Source organism: Myxocyprinus asiaticus, chromosome 17 (genome assembly GCF_019703515.2).
Source record: "Myxocyprinus asiaticus isolate MX2 ecotype Aquarium Trade chromosome 17, UBuf_Myxa_2, whole genome shotgun sequence".
Lineage (NCBI taxonomy): Eukaryota > Metazoa > Chordata > Actinopteri > Cypriniformes > Catostomidae > Myxocyprinus > Myxocyprinus asiaticus.
In genome coordinates this window covers 35,296,449-35,316,530 of record NC_059360.1, presented here as the reverse complement: position 1 = coordinate 35,316,530, position 20,082 = coordinate 35,296,449, and the positions used below count along the sequence as shown (strand labels likewise).

Sequence of the window (20,082 nt, the reverse complement as noted above, 5' to 3'; positions counted from 1 at the left end):
CAGCAGATTTCACTGAGGGAATGATAGAAAAAGACTCTCTCTATGTTTTATATATCTAGCCAGAAGTTTTCCTGCCCCGTCCCTCAACAAAAAATATGACTGTCTTGCCCTGAATAGCCAAAACTCCACCTTCCGTGACAAAATAGTATTATATCTTTATTTCAATTGGGTCAATTCCCTGAGGCCATTAGACGACATTCAGTGCTTCAGCTCTGCTTTGGCACTTTTAATATTCCCATCCAGTTCCACGAGTTCTTGTGCTTTGGATTTTTTGGTGAATGAGGCATACTGTATGATCTGGCCCCTAAGAACCGCCTTAAGTGCCTCCCAAGCCACGCCCATAGAGGATGCTTAGGACTAGTTGGTCTCCATATAGACATTGATTTCAGCCTTTAGCATTTGTTGGAATTCAGGATTTTTCAAAATTGATATGTTAAAGCGCCAACTATATGATTTCCTTTTCACCATATGTGGTAACACCTCTAAACACACCAGGGTGTGATCTGAAACTAAAATGTTTCCAATTGAGCAATCAGCAGCTGATGAAATTGAGGGACTTAGATAAAAAATAAAATAATTCTAGAGTAAATCTTATGGACTGATGAAAAAATATATAGTCCCTCCCAGATGGATTCAAAATTTCCAAATATCTGTAAGACCGAGATTTTTACACATCCTGTGAAGCATCAGTGCTGCTCTAGGGGGCTTGCACACTTTTGCTTCACTATGATAAAGGACTGAGTCAAAAGTCTCCTCCCAATATTATATCATGAGGGGTGCCAGCTGCTTGCAACATCCCTTCAAGATCTATAAAAAAGCCCTGATCATCAACGTAAGGTGCATAAATATTGGCCAAAATAAGACTTTGTCCCTGAATTTCAGCTAAAACAATAATGACTCTTCCTAATTTATCTTTAATCTGTTTTAGAAATTTGAATTGTGGATGTTTACTTCTCAGTGTAATGACCCTGCTCTTACTTGAGCCAGCACTATAGAAAACATGCCCACCCCATATCTTCCCAAATTTTTCAGCTTCCTGCGGAGAAAGATGCATTTCTTGAAGAAATACTATATCATATTTCTTGCGCTTAAGCAGACAAAATAATCTTCCTTCTTTTTATGGGGTGCCCCAACCCATTCACATTCCATGTGGAGAGAGACATTCCACTCATATTAACATTTGACATTTTGACATATAAGAAAAAATATATTGTGTATCAAAAACAAGATTATAAAGACCACATTCCAACATTAGTGCGACAATTAAAACTCGAACATCCCCCAGAACAAAAAAAAATTTGTGCAATATCCCTGCACATGGCAATGCCAACTGGCGTCCATCCCTCCAACTCAAACAGTCCATGCACGCCCACGAGAATCTCCGTGACAACATTGCCATCGAATTGCTCAAGTCCGGTGTTCTTTTACAAATTTTATGAGACAAAATTACACAGCAAAAGATAATCTACAAAACAAACTCCAGCCAAAAGGCAGAACAAACACAAAGAGCATATAGATTTATCCACAAAAATGTCCTGAAGGTGTGTTACTCCACAAAATAAACTCCAGCCGATAGGCGGAACCAGCACAAAAAGAGCGTGTAGATTCCTCAAACAGTCAAGCGAATGTTCAGTGAGCTGGTCCACTCGGCTGCAACTTAAGTACAACAAGATGACTTACTCCATTGACTTTTCAAGAAATACTCCACAAAACAAACTCCAGCCAATAGGTGGAATAAGCACAAAGAGCATGTAGATTCATCCATAAAACTGTCCTGAAGGTGTGTTACTCTACAAAATAAACTCCAGCTGCTAGGCAGAACCAGCACAAAAAATGTGCGCAGATTCCCCCAACAGTCAAGCAAATGTTCAGTTAGCCGGCCCACTCGGGTCACTCCACTGAATTTATGAAGGACATCGCTTGCTGTGGTCATGTGAATGTTTTACGGCCATCCTTAGCATCTATTCTCAATTTGGCCGGGAATATCAGTGCAAGACTTTCCATTGATGTAAAAGTTTCTTGCATTCCTTGAATCGATCGCGATTCTCTCTTGTCGAATTCGCAAAGCCTGGGAAAAAGAAAATGCTGTGGTTCTTCCAAGAAAGCCCTCCTTTAATCCTCGCCTCGCGTAACACAAGATCTTTATCGGATAATCTCCGAAATTTGACCAGAATGGATCGGGGCCTGTCTCCCTCCGCGGATCGCCGAGCAGGAACGCTGTGAGCTCGCTCGATTTCCAGCTTATGGCCTGCTATGTCGAGCATATTCTGAAAGAGCCCATCCAGGAATTTCAATATATCCTGTCCCTCTGCTCCCTCAGGAACTCAGATGATATTGAAGTTATTCCACCGGCTACGGTTTTCCATGTCCTTCAACTTCTCCCAGACACGCTCCAAATCCACCTTGGTCGCTAGCACATTAGCAGATAATTCCCTCTCCGATGACTCCAGGTAATCGATCCGTTTCTCGACATCCACCACTCTTGTAACCACATTAGTGAACTTCATCTCCATGGCAGTGATCAATCGACGTATCACAGCAAGATCCTCCAAGTCAGCAACGACCTTCGCCAGCATTGCCGACATGCTCAACATCTCTCGCCGTATTTCCTGCACTTCCCCGACTAAGTCGACTCCCAGGCTTGCGGCCTGCTCGGGGGCATCTGCTTGAGCATGTAATTGTCTTTTAATGTCTCCAGAGCCCAATGATTTTGAATTCTTTGACATATTGTCCTCCTAAAACAGTTATGGAATGGAGCATATCGAATCTCACTGGTTTATGTCATTAAAAGTATTAAAACTAGCAGAGTGCGCAGAGCTCGCCGTTCACACGTCTGATTCTCGCATGCCTTCACGTGACCCTTCTTATATATATAGTTTTTTTATTCTTCAATGCCAGAGAGAGCCCAGATAGCAAGGTTGTTTTTGGTTGATATCGAAATTTAAATGTTAAAAGTATGTTGGATCAACATTGAAATTTTGTTGAAGGCGCTTAAAGTCTTTGAAGAAATATTTCCACATACCTCAAAAGTGTATCTTGTTTTATCAAAATGTCCTCTTGAGAACAGCATTATTATTCTGTTCCATTGATTTTTATCCTAGTGTTTTTTTATTTTTTTTATTTGATTTGTTCTGTTTTAGATGCCCTGATTCAAAAAATTAGTGTGGGAGCAGTTTTTCTCTCAGAAAAGACTCTGGATGATTGTAATTATTAAGAATGTAGAGAAACTTATAATATTTTTTATAATATTTATTTTATATCTAATTTCTTGAATCTTTGTTGATATTTCAATGTTGTTTAAAAAAATGTTTTATGTAGAATTCTAACATAGATTCAATTATGTACATTTTGTTTTATGTTTGGCTGAAATGTTTAATGTTGTTTAAAAAAAAATATTTAGAATCAACATCAGATTCTAACATTGATTCAATGACCTTAATAATGATTTATTTAGAGATTTTAAATATGCTTCAACATTAACGTAAGGTGCAAAAGTGATGCAGAATCAACATGAGATTGCAACGTTGGTTTAACAATGTTAACATATAAATTTGCTGAAATTTCAATGTTGTTTCAACAAATTTGATGTATAATTCACATCAGATTCTAACATTGATTCAATGTCTTAAAATGTCTTTTTGGTTAAAATGTCAATATTGTTTCAACATTAATTGAGGGTGCAAAAGAGATGTAGAATCAATATCAGATTATAATATTAATTTAATGCCATTAATGTTGATGCATCAATGTTTACTTAACATTGTTTCAATGCTTGCTATCTGGGAGTGGTTCAGTCTGTCAGCACTCTTCCATTCAAATTCATTGTGCATGACAGACCTCCGAAAGAAGAGGGTGAGTTTTCAGCTAAACAAACGCTACGTGTGACATACCCTACCAAAATCCAACACTTTACTAAGTGGATGAAACATGTTAAATCTACTGAATAGGTTCACATAAGGTTTATTTAACAAAATGGTTCCTCAACATCCTTAATTTGATTAAATAGAAATTTAGTCACCCATTTTAATGTTTATAAATTCGCCAAATAGAAAACTTTACTAACTAGTATGCATTTACACGTTCTACTAGTTCTAAAGAATATTTACATAGGAACATTTTTAAAACAATCTTTTGTTTGAAGTTCAAGATCAAATATGTTAAACATCTCTACTGACCCCACCAATGTAAATAATTTTGGTTTGGATTGATACTATGGCTTCTGCAACTGTATATACATGCACACAAACACACCCAGGTAATCACAAATGTAATTAAAAGCAATTAAAGCACATAATGGGGTGGGTGACAAAAACAATTATTCATTTAACCTGTTCTTGCCAACAAACAGTAAACAAGTTACTGTTCAGTTATTGGAAGAAATGATTGTCAGTCACTTCTATAATTTTGAAGGTCGCAGTTATATAGGCCTAACGGCGTATGAAGAGAGATCCATAAACACTTATTGTGTTTCACTGAACAACATCTCAAATCGGTCATGACATCTCACCACAACATGGTACTGTATGGCTTTTTTTTTTTTTTAGGTTTAAAGGGTCTCTTCCACTATATGCAACAATGCTGTTTTTGGGTTTCTTCTGCAATATTGGAAAGTGTAATTTTTGGTTTTCTTATACGACATGGTACAATGTAATTTTATATTCAATGCAAAAAACCTGTATTGGGCAAACATAATTTTATTTATTGGACAAATAAAGTTCTATATTACATTGGTTGTCATTCTGACACCAATTTGCTTTGTTATGTTAACTGTTTAACTTGCAGCATAATGTATTAACATATCAAATTATGTAACATAAATTTCTCTTTTCATCTCTGTTTGTCCTCTCCTTTAGCTGAGACTGTTTGTGTTGCTTTCAGCAGTGGTCTGCTGTAATGCTTCCTGCTTGTTTTTTGAAATGCCGCCCACAACAAATGGAGATAATGGCCAAGAAGGTGAAAAAGTGTGTGTGTGTGTGTGTGTGTGTGTGTCAACTTCAAGTCATTTTATTTTGTATAGCGCTCTTCACATCTGACACCGTTACAAAGCAGCTTTATAGAAAATCATGCTGTAACAGAAAATGAAGTTGTAATGTCTGTAATATCTCATTGTAAATTCCTCATTGTGTGGGTTAACTGAATAACGTGATATTAGATAATGCCTTAATAAATTATTTGTGTTTAGACCCGAAGTGAGCAATCCAAAGGAGACTGTTGCAAGGAACATAAACCTCCATAAGATGTTAGTTAAAGGAGAAAAATAAGCTTGGGAGAAACCAGTCTCAATGGGGGAGCCAGTTCCCTTCTGCCTAAACAGCATGAATATAATGCCAATATTAGTTATCTATGTGTAAAAAAGGTAATGGTTTTATTTAGTAAACTGAGTAGATGTTGGTGGCCAATATTTAGACTAAAGGATTTTGTATGAACTGTGAGATTAATGACTAAGTGTTTTTGAAGTCCATCCTAAGTCCTGCCATTTTATCATTGTCAATATAGCAGGATGATATGATCATTTTTATTGTTTCTATAAAGCACTCTAGCAGCTGCTTTTTGAAACAACTGAAGCTTATTTAACGAACTTGCGGGATATCCTCTCAGTAATGCATTACAATAATCTAGTCTTGAGGTCATGAACACATTAATTATTTTTTGGCATCAGAAGAAATATAAAGCATGTTTTGTTCAACTTAGCAATGTTTCAGAGGTTGAAGAATGCTGTTCTAAAAACATTGGAAATGTGATTTTCAAAGGACAAATTGCTATCAAATATGACACCCAAGTTCTTTATTGTAGAAGACGACATAACAGTACATCCATCGAGAGTCAAATGATATTTTAGCATCTTATTTTTAGAGGTTTTTGGTCCAAAAAATAGTACCTTTGTTTTGTTAGAATTGAGTAGAAGGAAATTTCTAGCCATCCAATCTATACACTCGGCAAATTTAGAGAATAGGTCCATTTTTGAGGGTTTCAAGGAAACATAAAGTTGGCTATTGTCGGCATAATAGTGAAAAATAATTCCATGGTCCCTGATAATGTCTCCCAGGGTAAGCATTTATAAGGAGAAAAGCACAGGCCCTAAAACTGATCCCTGTGGCACACGATATTTAACTTTAGCTTGAACTTGCAATTCTTCATTTACACAGACAAAGTGGTAGCAGTCAGATAAATAGGACCTAAACCAAGCTAATGCCTGTCCACAAATGCCAATATAATTGACAAGCCTATCCAGAGTGATCTATGGTGTTGAAGGCAGCACCAAGATCTAAAGGCACTATAAGAGAGATGCAGCTGTGGTCAGATGATAAGAGTATTTGTAACAATGATTTGCAGTCTGTACAATGATGGGGCCTGAATCATGACTGAAATTCTTCAAAAATAAAATTTCTCTGTAAAAAAAGAACATAGTTGGGAGGATACTACCTCAGCATTTTAGACATAAATGGTAGATTTAAGATCGGCCTATAATTAGCCAACTTTCCAGGCTCAAGCTATAGTTTCTTGATTTAAATTTACATTTTACATTTAGTCATTTAGCAGACACTTTTATTCAAAGCGACATACAAATGAGGAACATAGCAAGCAATTTGTCATGCAAAGTTCAACAACATCTACAGTGTTGTACTGCCAAGCTGTCAAGGTGGCTGGAGTAGAATAGGCACTAGTGCAGAGGAAAGAGACAGAGAAGGATTTTTGTTTTTGTTTTTGTACAGTAAGTGCAAGTTAAGTTCAATAGTATGTACAATTAGTGTGGATTGTTTAAGTGCTCGTGGAACAGATGTGTTTTCAGCTGGTTCATGAATGTTGAGATGGTATCAGCAGATCATGTGATGGTTGGAAGCTCATTCCAACACAGTTGAACAGAGAAAGTGAACGATCATGAAATAGACTTTAAGCCTCTCTGTGATGGGACCATGGGACCACAGGCGCCGCTCGTTCTTAGACTGCAGGGAGCGACTTGGAGCATAGACCTGGAGAAGTGAATTGAAGAGGGTGCGGTTCCATTAGCTGTCCTGAAGGCCAGAGTCAAAGCCTTGAATTTGATACGGGCAGCTATAGGTAGCCAGTGAAGTGAAATCAAGAGTGGGGTGGGATGAGCCCTTTTTGGCTGATTTAAGACCAGACACACTGCTGCATTCTGGACCATCTGCAGTGGTTTAATTGTGTTATCTGGGAGGCCAGCCAACAAATCATTACAGTAGTCCAGTCTTAAAGTGACCAGAGCTTGGACCAGGAGCTGTGCAGCATGTTCAAACAGAAAAGGTCTGATTTTCCTGATGTTGTAGAGCGTGAATCTGTAAGACTGGGCAGTTCATGAGATGTGGGTGGTAAAATTAAGCTGGTCATCTACCACCACTCCCAGGTTCAGAGCTGTTCTGGTTGGTGCTAGTGTAGTTGAACCAAGATGAATAGTGATGTTGTGGTCAACAGTTGGGTTTGCTGGAATCACGAGGAGTATGTCTTGGCAAGGTTGAGCTGAAGTGGTTTGAGAACTCCCAGCTTAAAGTTTCTTGGGAATTTATTGTGAAGAGGTTCTGAAATTACAGGAAACACCTCTTTCAGGAGATTAGTAGGTATTGGATCTAGTATACATGTTGTTGGTTTTGATGCTGTAATACATTTTGTTAGCTCCTTCAGACCTATAACAGCGAAGGACTGAAGTTGCTCAGAGGGGATACTGTGATACTGTGATACTGTCTTCTGAGGTACTGTGGCAGAGGGTTGCATAATTCCAATTTTGTTTCTGTTGGTTTCAATTTTATCAGTACTTTTTAAAAAATAAAGTCATTACTACTGTGCTGTATCTGGTTCAGTCAAGGCTTTCTTCCTTGTGTGTGTGTGTGTGTGTGTGTTATCTTTTTCTTAAAAGTTTCTGTAATAAAGTTTGAGTGTTTGAAAACATTTTGTTTTCATTTAGGTTGCCTTGACTCAGAGGGAACAATCCATGAATTTGACTCTGAATGGGAGCAGGGCTCTGACACATGTGTATGTGTGACTTTTGGGACCATCTGTTGCAGAAGGTACGTTTGCATTAAATTCTTGGATGCACAATTTACCATGCATGCTTTTTACTAATTATCCAAATATTTGTTCCTGATAAGGCTGTTGACATTTAAAATACATCCCACTTTAGAACACTCCATTTACAACTTCTAATTTAGGATCTCTTACAAAAATTTTTCAAATAGATTACTTAAAATGTAATCTTTATTGCAGAAGAAATTGTCCCAATGTAATGAGATAGATTTATAAGCAATTATTTTATTATGCATCTATATTTCTGTTTCTAAACTCACTTTTAGAGAAATGGAGAGAGATGCTTAACAAATTGATTAATGCTTTTTAGATTTAATTTCCAAAATAAAAATGGCATAGAACCATTAATATGACTTTTTGTTTGTTTGAACAGATTTGGCAATGTGCTCCACTGGGAACATGGCCCACCTAATAAAAATGACAACATTCCTGAGCCCACTCCTGATGACTTTGGAGTAACTGAAAGTGACAACATTCCTGAGCCCGCTGATGAGGAAGATGAAGTAGCCAAAAATGATGACAGTGCTGAGCCCACTGATGAGGACAATGGAGTGGCAGAAAATTATGACAATCCTGAGCCCGTTGATGAGGATGCTGGAGAGACCGAAAATGAGGACATCTCTGAGCCCACTAATGAAGATGATGGAGTGACTGAAAATGACGACATCACTGAGCCCACTGATGAAGACGATGAACTGTCATCGTCATGAAATGACGTGTTTCATGTGTCATGAAAATGATGACACAGCTGAGCCTGCTGATGAGGACGATGAAGTGGCCGAAAATGATGACTCTGCTGAGCCTGCTGAAGAGGACAATGGAGTGACCGAAAATGATGACACTCCAGAGCCTGCTGATGAGGACGCTGGAGTGGCCAAAAATGACATCACCGCTGAACCCGCTGATGAGGATGAGGGAGTGACCAAAAATGATGACACTCCTGAGCTCGCTGATAAGGATGCTGGAGTGGCCGAAAATGAAGACACCACTGATCCCGCTGATGAGGATGCTGAATTGACTAAGAATGACGACACTGCTGAACACACTGATGAAGACGCTGAAGTAGCCGAAAGTGATGAAACTGCTGAGCCTGCTAATGAGGACGATGGAGTGGCAGAAAATGATGACACTGCTGAGCCTGCTGATGAGGACGATGGAGTGGCAGAAAATGATGACACTGCTGAGCCTGCTGATGAGGACGATGGAGTGAACGAAAATGATGTCACCGCTGAACCTGCTGATGAGGACTCTGGAGTGGCTGAAAATGGTGACACTGATGAGGATGCTGGAGTGAATGAAAATAATGACACAGCTGAACCCACTGATGAGGACGATGGAGTGACTAAAAACAAAGACACCCCTGAGCCTGCTGATGAGGACACTGGGGTGGCTGAAAATGATGACACTGCTGAGCCTGCTGATGAGGATGATGGAGTGGCCAAAAATGATGACACCCCTGAGCCCACTGATGAGGACGCTGGAGTGGCCAAAAATGACGACACTGCTGAGCCTGCTGATGAGGATGCTGGAGTGACTGAAAATGATGACACCTCTGAGCCCGCTGATGAGGACGCTGGAGTGACTGAAAATGAAGACATCACTGAACCTGCTGATGAGGACACAAGAGTGGCTGAAAATGATGACACAGCTGAGCCTGCTGATGAGGACGATGAAGTGGCCGAAAATGATGACTCTGCTGAGCCTGCTGAAGAGGATACTGGAGTGACCAAAAATGATGACACTGCTGAGCCTACTGATGAGGACGATGGAGTGGCCGAATATCATGACACTGCTGAGCCTGCTGAAGAGGATGTTGGAGTGACTGAATATAACGACACTGCTGAGCCTGCTGAAAAGGATGATGGAGTGGCTGAAAATGATGACACTGCTGAGCCTACTGATGAGGATGATGGAGTGGCTGAATATTACAACACTGCTGAACCCACTGATGAGGATGCTGGAGTGGCCGAAAATGAAGATACCGCTGAGCCTGCTGATGAGGATGATGGAGTGGCCGAAAATGATGTCACAGCTGAGCCTTCTGATGAGGACGATGGAGTGGCTGAAAATGATGACACTGCTGAGCCTGATGATGAGGATGCTGGAGTGACCGAATATGACGACACTGCTGAGCCTGCTGAAGAGGATTCTGGAGTGACCGAAAATGACGACACTGCTGAGCCTGCTGTTGAGGATGCTGGAGTGGCCGAAAATGACGACACTGATGAACCTGCTGATGAGGACACTGGAGTGAATGAAAATGACGACACTGCTGAGCCTGCTGAAGAGGATGCTGGAGTGACTGAAAATGAAGACATCGCTGAACCTGCTGATGAGGACACAAGAGTGGCTGAAAATGATGACACAGCTGAGCCTGCTGATGAGGACGATGAAGTGGCCGAAAATGATGACTCTGCTGAGCCTGCTGAAGAGGATACTGGAGTGACCAAAAATGATGACACTGCTGAGCCTACTGATGAGGACGATGGAGTGGCCGAATAACATGACACTGCTGAGCCTGCTGAAGAGGATGTTGGAGTGACTGAATATAACGACACTGCTGAGCCTGCTGAAAAGGATGATGGAGTGGCTGAAAATGATGACACTGCTGAGCCTACTGATGAGGATGATGGAGTGGCTGAATATTACAACACTGCTGAACCCACTGATGAGGATGCTGGAGTGGCCGAAAATGAAGATACCGCTGAGCCTGCTGATGAGGATGATGGAGTGGCCGAAAATGATGTCACAGCTGAGCCTTCTGATGAGGACGATGGAGTGGCTGAAAATGATGACACTGCTGAGCCTGATGATGAGGATGCTGGAGTGACCGAAAATGACGACACTGCTGAGCCTGCTGAAGAGGATTCTGGAGTGACCGAAAATGACGACACTGCTGAGCCTGCTGTTGAGGATGCTGGAGTTGCTGAAAATGACGACACTGATGAACCTGCTGATGAGGACGCTGGAGTGAATGAAAATGACGACACTGCTGAGCCTGCTGAAGAGGATGCTGGAGTGGCCGAAAATGATGACACTGCTAAGCCTGCTGAAAAGGACAATGGAGTGGCCGAAAATGATGACACAGCTGAGCCTACTGATGAGGACGATGGAGTGGCCGAATATTACAACACTGCTGAACCCACTGATGAGGATGCTGGAGTGGCCGAAAATGAAGACACCGCTGAGCCTGCTGTTGAGGATGCTGGAATGGCTGAAAATGACGACACTGATGAGCCTGCTGATGAGGATGCTGGAGTGGCCAAAAATGATGACACTAATGAGCCTGCTGATGAGGATGCTGGAATGTCCAAAAATGATGACACTGCTAAGTCTGCTGATGAGGACAATAGAGTGGTCGAAAACGAAGACACTGCTAAACCCACTGATGAGGGTGATGGAGTGACTAAAAATGAAGACATTGCTGAGCCTGCTGATGAGGACACTGGAGTGGCCGAAAATGACGACACTCCAGAGCCTGCTGATGAGGACGCTGGAGTAACCGAAAATGATGACACTGCTGAACCCACTGATGAGGATTCTGGAGTGACCGAAAATGACGACACTCCTGAACCCGCTGATGAGGACTCTGGAGTGACCGAAAATGATGACACTGCTGAGCCTGCTGATAAGGACGCTGGAGTGGCCGAAAATGACGACACCGCTGGAGTAACTGAAAATGACGACACCGTTGAGCCTGCTGATAAGGATGCTGGAGTGAACGAAAATGATGACACCCCTGAGCCCGCTGATGAGGACACTGGATTTGCTGAAAATGATAACACCGCTGAGCCTGCTGATGAGGATGTTGGAGTGAACGAAAATGAGAACACCCCCAAGCCCACTGATAAGGATGTTGGAGTGACAAATAATGGTGACACTATTGAGCCCATTGATGATGACTTTGGAGTGAACAAAATTGACAACATTGCTGAACCCACTGATGATTACTTTGCAGAGACCGAAAATGAAAACACTTCTGAGCCCATTGACGATGACTTTGGAGTCAATGAATAGGAACACACTCCTGAATCCAATATATGACTAAAAATTAAAATGAGGACACTGAACCAGTACATCCTAAGTTACAAAAATAATTGCACAGAAATAAATCTCCCATTAAACACAAGGCTAAACGTTGCTGAATGAGCTGGTTTGCACAACATTTTGAATAAACATTTCTATGAGCATGCATTTGTGTTTGTAATGTAATGTGTGTGAGACATTAATGGTGTAAGACTTTAAAGTTTGGCTTGAATTGTGTAACGGCAGGTTTATAATAACACTGTAAAAAAAAAGAAAAAAAAAAGAAGGTGATAACTCAAATTGTTTTAGTAAATAGATCTTCAACTTTTTATGTTAACTACCTTAAATATGTGAGTTGTTGAAAACACCAATCTAACTCAAATAAACAAGTTTTAATGTACGTAAATTTTTTGAAGATGTGATTTTAAGTCAGTCTAATACAAGTCATCTGTGACAGAGCACATTTGGGGGTCAATCCTTAAAAATATTTTTTTCTCCCCATATTATTGTTACTCACAGCAACAAAATTTGCTTCTGTTATATTGCAACAGTAATCTCAAAGTTTCCACACAAAAACAAAAACTACTAAATGGACATTCCTATGCAAATCTTTTGCACCCATGTCCACAAAAAAGGTCTAAATAGAAATTTTGCAGAAAACATCTAAAGTAAACATTCCTTTTAAATGACTGTTTACATATACACCAATAATCCGGTTATTGCCAATATTCACTTGGATTACATTGTTATGGGCAAACCTTAAAGGGATAGCTCAGCCAAAAATAAAAATTCTGTCATAATTTACTCACCCTCATGTTTTTAAAACTCATGTAACTTTCTGTTTTCTGCAGAATACAAAAGTAGAAAATGTGTGTATGTTTGTTGGCTGAAATCAATACAATGTCAGTAGACAATGACTCAATTTAATGCTTAATATAGCACCCAAAAGTGTCATCAAAATAGTCCATGCATCAAATTCCAAGTCCAATCACTTTGTACGAAGAATGGATCATAATTTAAGTTGTTATTCACTCACAAATCAAATCAAATGTTTTGATTCAATTTGAGTGTGAATAATGAATTATATTATGGTCTGTTCATTAGGGTCCACATGCATGCATGGTGCATTCTCCAGGGAACAAATCAATGCCTGAGAACACACATCAACAAAATTATCCAAAATAGACTTAGGACCTTAGTTTTCTAAAGAGAATGCAAACGTCATGGTTACTTGTGTAACCTCCGTTCCCTGATGGAGGGAACGAGACGTTGTGTCGATGTAGTGACACTAGGGGTCACTCTTGGTAGCCGAGACACCTCTGGTCTTTGATAAAAGGCTAATGAAAATTAGCGAGTGGTATTTGCATGCCACTCCCCCAGACATACGGGTATAAAAGGAGCTGGTATGCAACCACTCATTCAGGTTTTATGCTGAGGAGCCGATATAAGGTCCGGCCATTTCAGCGGGTAGTTCAGCGTTGTGGCAGGAGGGACACAACGTCTCGTTCCCTCCATCAGGTAATGGAGGTTACACAAGTAACCATGACGTTCCCTATCTGTCACTCACTCAACGTTGTGTCGATGTAGTGACACTAGGGGTCCCTATATGAAATGCCACAGTTGGCTGAACTGTATTACGTGAACCTGCGGTGTGTGGTGGGCAGACTACTGTGTGCCTCACAGTCAGCACACCAGGTCGACACGTAACCTCCCCCAACATATTTATGAGTGTCGAATGGCCCTTTGGGGACAAGTTAACCATCCAAAAGATAGAGACAGGCTAACCCAGTCGTGGCCTCTTTTCCCCTTCTTTTTTTCCACTCCCTAAAAAAGAAGGGGGATTATCCAACTGGGCCGCCAGGTCTAGTCGGGGGTGTCCCTCCCAAGGGGAAAACACCGCAGAGACCACCTCACCCAAAGAGAGGGGGGGATGTTGAAGTGGAAAAATACGTCACATGGTCTTTCCGACCATGTGGAGAGTCTTCAAGATAGATCCTACCCAATGGGGAGGAGTTACTACAAACATGGAGACTGGGGCAGAGGGGCTCTGCCCAAGGAAGACGCAGTTTGCCAACAGGGAACGAACTAGCGGAAGATATATATCGCATGGGGTTAGCCTTACAGGGAACCGCCACATGTGGAGCACCTACCCCAGAACAGGACTCTTAGTTAGCATGTGTACTGGGCCGGCAGCGAGTCCCCCCTGAAAACTCGATTGCCACAGGGCTCGGAGGAATTCAACCAGGGAACAAAGTTTGTGAACACTACTGGGAATTAATGGCGTACATCTTCAGCTCAAAAGGAGGTGGAAGGCGCTATGTGCAAGCGATACACCTGGCTTAGGTCTTCCGCGTCCCGTCCAGGGGCCAGACATGGAGATTCCAGAGGTCTGGTCGCGGGTGCCAGATGATGCCCCAGGGGTGTGGGATCTTGAGCCGTGCCAGGGCAGGATATGCCGGATAGCCTCCGTCTACTGCTCCACCATCGAGAACTGCTGGGCAAAGTCCTTGAATCGGCCAGCCTGGGAGATGGGGGCAGCAAGGAATCGTGTCCTGTCGGCCTCACCCATCTCGACCAGGTTGAGCCAAAGGTGGCGCTCCTGAACCACTAATGTGGACATCGTCCGCCCAAGAGACAGCGCCGTGACCTCCGTCGTTCAGAGAGTGAGGTTGGTCGCCGAGCGCAGTTCCTGCATCAATCCCGGGGCGGAACTACCCTCGTGCAGTTCCTTTAGTGCCTTGGTGGACTAGCAGGAGAGCCATGGCGTGCAGGGTGGAGGCGGCTTGTCCAGCGGCACCATAGGCCTTGGCCGTCAGAGACTACATAAACCTACAGGCCTTGGACGGGGGCTTTGGGCACCCACGCCAGGTGGCAGTACTCTGCGGGCATAGGTGCACCACGATCGCCTTTATCCACCGGTGGATTGCAGAATAGCCCTTGGCCACCCCACCATCATGGGTAGTGAGGGCAGGGAAGCTGAAAGGATTGGGACCGGGCAGTAAAAAGTGCCTCCCATGACCTTGTCAGCTCTTCATGCACTTCCGGGAAGAAAGGAATGGGGGCGTGGCTTTGAGTGGCGCTGTGAGCCCAGGAACCAATCATCGAGCCGTGAGGGTTCAGGGAAGAGCGGAGGGTTCCACTCTAGCCGACGCTCACGGCTGCCCGGGAAAGCATGTCGTCATCTCCGCGTCAGCCTGTGACTGGGCAATCATCCCCAAAGGGAGGAGCCCAGCTGAGGCTTCCGCGTCTGACTGGACGAGCCCGCTCTCCGATGCTGCGCTCAAGAGCTCATCACTTTCGCAGGCTCCGAATAAGAGGTCGAACTCGCCGTGAGATGAGCCGGCGGACTCATCCGGAAGCCCGATCGGGGCAGATGAGCGTGCTGGGGAATGGGAGGTCTGCAGGGGGATACCCGGTGGAGGAGGTCCCATTGGGGTCCCCAAATCGCCCCCAGTACTAGCCGCGCTGGCCTCATGGCCTCAGACACAACGTCGAGTGAGTGACAGATAGGGAACAACACCAGCTTAATCATGTTAATATCTAAACATTCTTTAAGTCCCATGTCTTCCAGTTTTATTCCAGGCTTTCATTTCATATATTTTACATTTTAGTTTTGTTTGAGGACCAGACAGAAATTGAATGTGTTATTCACTTAAAATATTGCCCTTTCCTGCTGCATTCACTTTTCAAGCTGTCCTAAATATTTGTATCAAACAATATTTTTTCTTATTTTTTTATTTATTTTTATGTAAATGTTGAACTTTGCAGTTTGAAAAAACAAACAAACTGTCCGTATCAAGAAATGTTTTTGTGCAATTGTATTGATAGGGACAGTGACAGAGAGGACAGCAGTTGCTGAGAAAAGGTATGGAAATTATCAGAAGGTTTACTTACACCTTAATCAAACATGAGATAATATTGTATCTCAAGGATGTTATCAATGAACTTTGTTTGTAAGCTTTGAAAATGTTTTTAAAATGTGATAAAACTTTCCTGGAGTAGAATAACTCCAAAAACAACATTCAAATGAAATTGAATGCACATTTTGTTGTAGCATTAATGTACAAAATACTCCAATAATTCCTATTTATTTATACATTATTGTTGACTTAGCTAATGTAAATAATATAATTTAAATTCTTGGAATTTTTTTGGATGTTGTTGTCACACAAACATACATATACACACAGTGACACACACTAACACGTAGGCTGCAAATCATAAAACAATGAAAACCCTAGAATTCACATACCTTTTAAGTTTGTTCAGTAATAAACAATACTAATATAACACTAACAAACTATACCAATAAAAGCATTTGTTTGTGACAGAGTGTGTGCTATTTTTCATTTAATGATGCTTCATATTACTGTCATTCTTTTCCTTTTCATTCTTTCCTAAGCATGAATGCCTGATCTCTCAGCATTTTTTAACCGATCACACAATACCAATTTGATAAAATATGTTAGGTCCACTGAAACAGTTTACAGTTTTACTAAAAGAATTATACACAGCATCTCTCTTTAAGTGTTTGTAAACTCACCAAGAAGTACAAATTAATTGACTACTGTGTTACACGTTCAACCAGTTCTTAGGATTATTTACTTATGAAGAATTTGAATACACGCTTTATTTGAAATTCAAAATCATATATATCATGCATCTTTACTTACCCCACCAATGTAAATAATTCTTCTTTGAATTGATGCTACAGCCTCTGGAACCGATGATACATTCACAGAAACACAAACACACCAATGCAAGTTGCAAAGTAACTAGAAAGTTAATCGGACAACAGGGTGGGAGAAAAACACAATGATTCATTTGACCTGTTCTCAACTTACAGAAACTAAGTTGCTGTTTAGTGATTGGATGAAAAGAGTTTCTGTCATATTTGTTATAATAAAGGTTGGTATTTAAATAAAAGAGAGTGAATTTCCTAAATACATTTTTGCCATTTCATTGAATTATATATCTTCTTGAATTGCTCACCACATTTTACCACAACATGGTACTGTAAAAAAAAAATTCTGCTTATCCTAAATGACAGATTTACAGAGTCTCTTCCAAAATATACTCCAGTTTATAATGCTCTTTTAGGGTCTGTTTTGCAATATTGGAAAGCTGCTTATTTTGATGTAATTTGTAAAATGCAACAGGGAATCTATATAGAACAGAGACAATATTTTGTTTTATAGGTCTTATGTATAATATATATATATATATATATATATATATATATATATATATATATATATATATATATATATATATATATTTATTTATTTTTTATTTTTTTTTTGAGAGAGAGAGAGCATGTTATACTGACATTTTACCTTACAACATCATGTAATGACATATTTAATAGTCAATTCTGATGTAAAATCAATCCATGTTAATGTCTGTCTGTGTTTGTTTGTGCTCTCTTTCAGTTGAGACTGTTTGTGTTGCTAGCAGCAGTGGTCTGCTATAATGCCTGCCGCTTTGAAATGCTGCCCACAAAAGATGGAAATAATGGCCCAGAAGGTGATCAAAATTGTTTGTGTTTATTATTATTTATTTCTGAGATCACAATTTGTTTAGAATAGTTGAAAATCATTGCTGTTGTTCATTCAGGTTGTCCTGACTCAGAGGGACAAATCCATGAATTTAACTCTGATTGGGAGCAGGGTCCTGAAATATGTGTTTGCGTGGATTTTGGGATAATCTGTTGTGAAAGGTACATTTGAATTATGTACTTGCATAAACTTTTTCCTTATTTTTGACTTTGTAAAACTGTAAGGGTGTGGACATTTAGCAGTTCAGTAAGGATGATATGACTGTGTTTTATTCCTATAGTGTTTGTTTAATTAAATGTTCTATATAAAAACATACAATATATAAGATATTTAATATATACTGTATATAATATTAAATATAGCCCACTTTACAACACACTACTTACAGCTTCTCTTTTATCATTTCTTGCAAACATTTCTAATTTATAGAGCACTTGAATATCTTTCTCTATTTTTTCTTGCAGAAAGCTTGGTAATTTGGTTACTTTTGAATAAGTTGATCTAAAATACATTATGTACAGTATAGGCAAAAATAATAACACTCTGAGTGAAGAGAGAGCGAGAGAGAGAGAGAGAGAGAGAGAGAGAGAGAGAGAGAGAGAGAGAGAGAGAGAGAGAGAGAGAGAGAGAGAGAGAGAGAGAGAAATATGCTTATTCAATTATCAGTTCATACCTTTAAAAAAACCTTCAAAATCAGCACACACTTAAAGGGATAGTTCACCCAAAAATGAAAATTCTGTTATCATTTACTCACCCTCATGCTATACCAGATGTGTCAGACTTTCTTCTGCTAAATACAAATGCACATTTTTTAAGAATATCTCACCTCTGTATGTCCATACAGTGCAAGTGAATGGTGACCAAAGCTTTGAAGCACCAAAAAAACACAAAGGCAACATAAAAGTAATCCATAAGACTCCAGTGGTTTAATTCATGTATTCAAAAGCGATCTAATCGATTTTGGGTGAGAACTGACCAAGTATAATTCCCTTTTCACTGTACATCTTGCCATTGGTGATGGTGCCCCGTCCCTGTGAAAGAAGATCCTTCCTCAGGGGAATTCGCCGGGGGGGGGGGGCTGTCGCAATGACCGTCAGGTCCGAGAACCATGCCTGGGCGGGCCAGTAGGGTGCTACCAGGACGACCTGCTCCTCATCCTCCCTGACCTTGCACAGGGTATGTGCAAGTAGGCTCACTGGGGAAAACGCATATTTGCGCATGCCAGGGGGCAAGCTGTGTGCCAGTGCATTTATGCCGAGGGGGGCCTCGGTCAGGGCATACCAGAGCGGGCAGTGGGGAGGATTTTTGGAAGGCGAACAGGTGCACCTGTTCCTGTCCGAATCGACTCCAAATCAGCTGGACCACCTGAGGGTGGAGTCTCCACTCTTCCCTGAGGGTAACCTGTTGTGACAGCGCGTCCGCTGTAGTGTTGAGGTTGCCCGGGATGTGAATGGCTCGCAGCGACTTGAAGTGCTGATGACTCCAGAGGAGGAGACGGCGTGCGAGTTGTGACATACAACGAGAGCGCAGACCGCCTTGGCAGTTGACATATGCTACCATTGCCGTGTTGTCTGTCTGAACTAACACGTGCTTGCCCTGGATCAACGGCCGAAACCTCCGCAGGGTGAGCAAAATTGCCAACAACTCGAGGCAGTTGATGTGCAAATGCAGTCACGGGCCCGTCCATAAGCCGGCGGCTGTGTGCCCGTTGCAAACAGCACTCCAGCCCGTTTTGGAGGCGTCCGTCGTAACCACGACGCACTTGGAGACCAGTTCTAAGGGAACACCTGCCCGTAGAAACAAGAGGTCGGTCCAAGGGCTGAAAAGACGGTGACAGACCGGCGTGATGACCACGCGATGTGTCCCGCAGCACCATGCCCATCTCGGGACTCGAGTCTGAAGCCAGTGCTGAAGCGGTCACATATGCATCAACCTGAGCGGGGTGGCCCCCGCTGAGGATGCCATATGCCCCAGGAGCCTCTGAAAAATTTTCAGTGGAACCGCTGTTTTCTGTTTGAACGCCTTCAAACAGACAAACACCGACTGGGCATGCTCGTTCATGAGGCGCGCTGTCAAAGAGACCGAGTCCAACTCCAAACCGAGAAAAGAGATGCTCTGAACCGGGAGGAGCTTGCTCTTTTCCTGGTTGACCCGAAGCCCTAGTCGGCTGAGGTGTGAGAGCACCAAGTCCCCTGTGTGTCCCGAGAGTGAGCTAAGATTAGCCAGTCGTTGAGATAGTTGAGAATGCGAATGCTCACCTCCCTTAGCGGGACATGGGCTGCCTCTGCGACCTTCATGAAGATGCGAGGAGACAGGGACAGGCCGAAAGGGAGGACCTTGTACTGATATGCCTGACCCTGAATGCAAACCACAGGAAGGGTCTGTGTTGAGGAAGGATCGAGACGTGGAAGTACGCGTCCTTCAGGTCTACCGCCGCAAACCAATCTTTATGCCAGAGGCT

The 20,082-nt window shown here is 41.7% G+C and overlaps 1 protein-coding gene across 1 annotated transcript; it reads left to right on the top strand.

The window, feature by feature from the left end:
* Window positions 1-8,727: 8,727 nt before the first annotated feature.
* Window positions 8,728-10,635, top strand: LOC127454974 (serine-aspartate repeat-containing protein I-like). Its single transcript, XM_051722501.1, has one exon. It carries the CDS (start codon window positions 8,728-8,730, stop codon window positions 10,537-10,539), a length of 1,812 nt encoding a protein of 603 aa, XP_051578461.1. The 3' UTR covers window positions 10,540-10,635.
* The last annotated feature ends 9,447 nt before the right edge of the window (window positions 10,636-20,082 follow it).

Excerpts from the sequence above, each read along its gene's own strand:
- LOC127454974 (XM_051722501.1), top strand. The coding sequence starts at position 8,728 with ATGAACTGTCATCGTCATGAAATGACGTGTTTCATGTGTCATGAAAAT.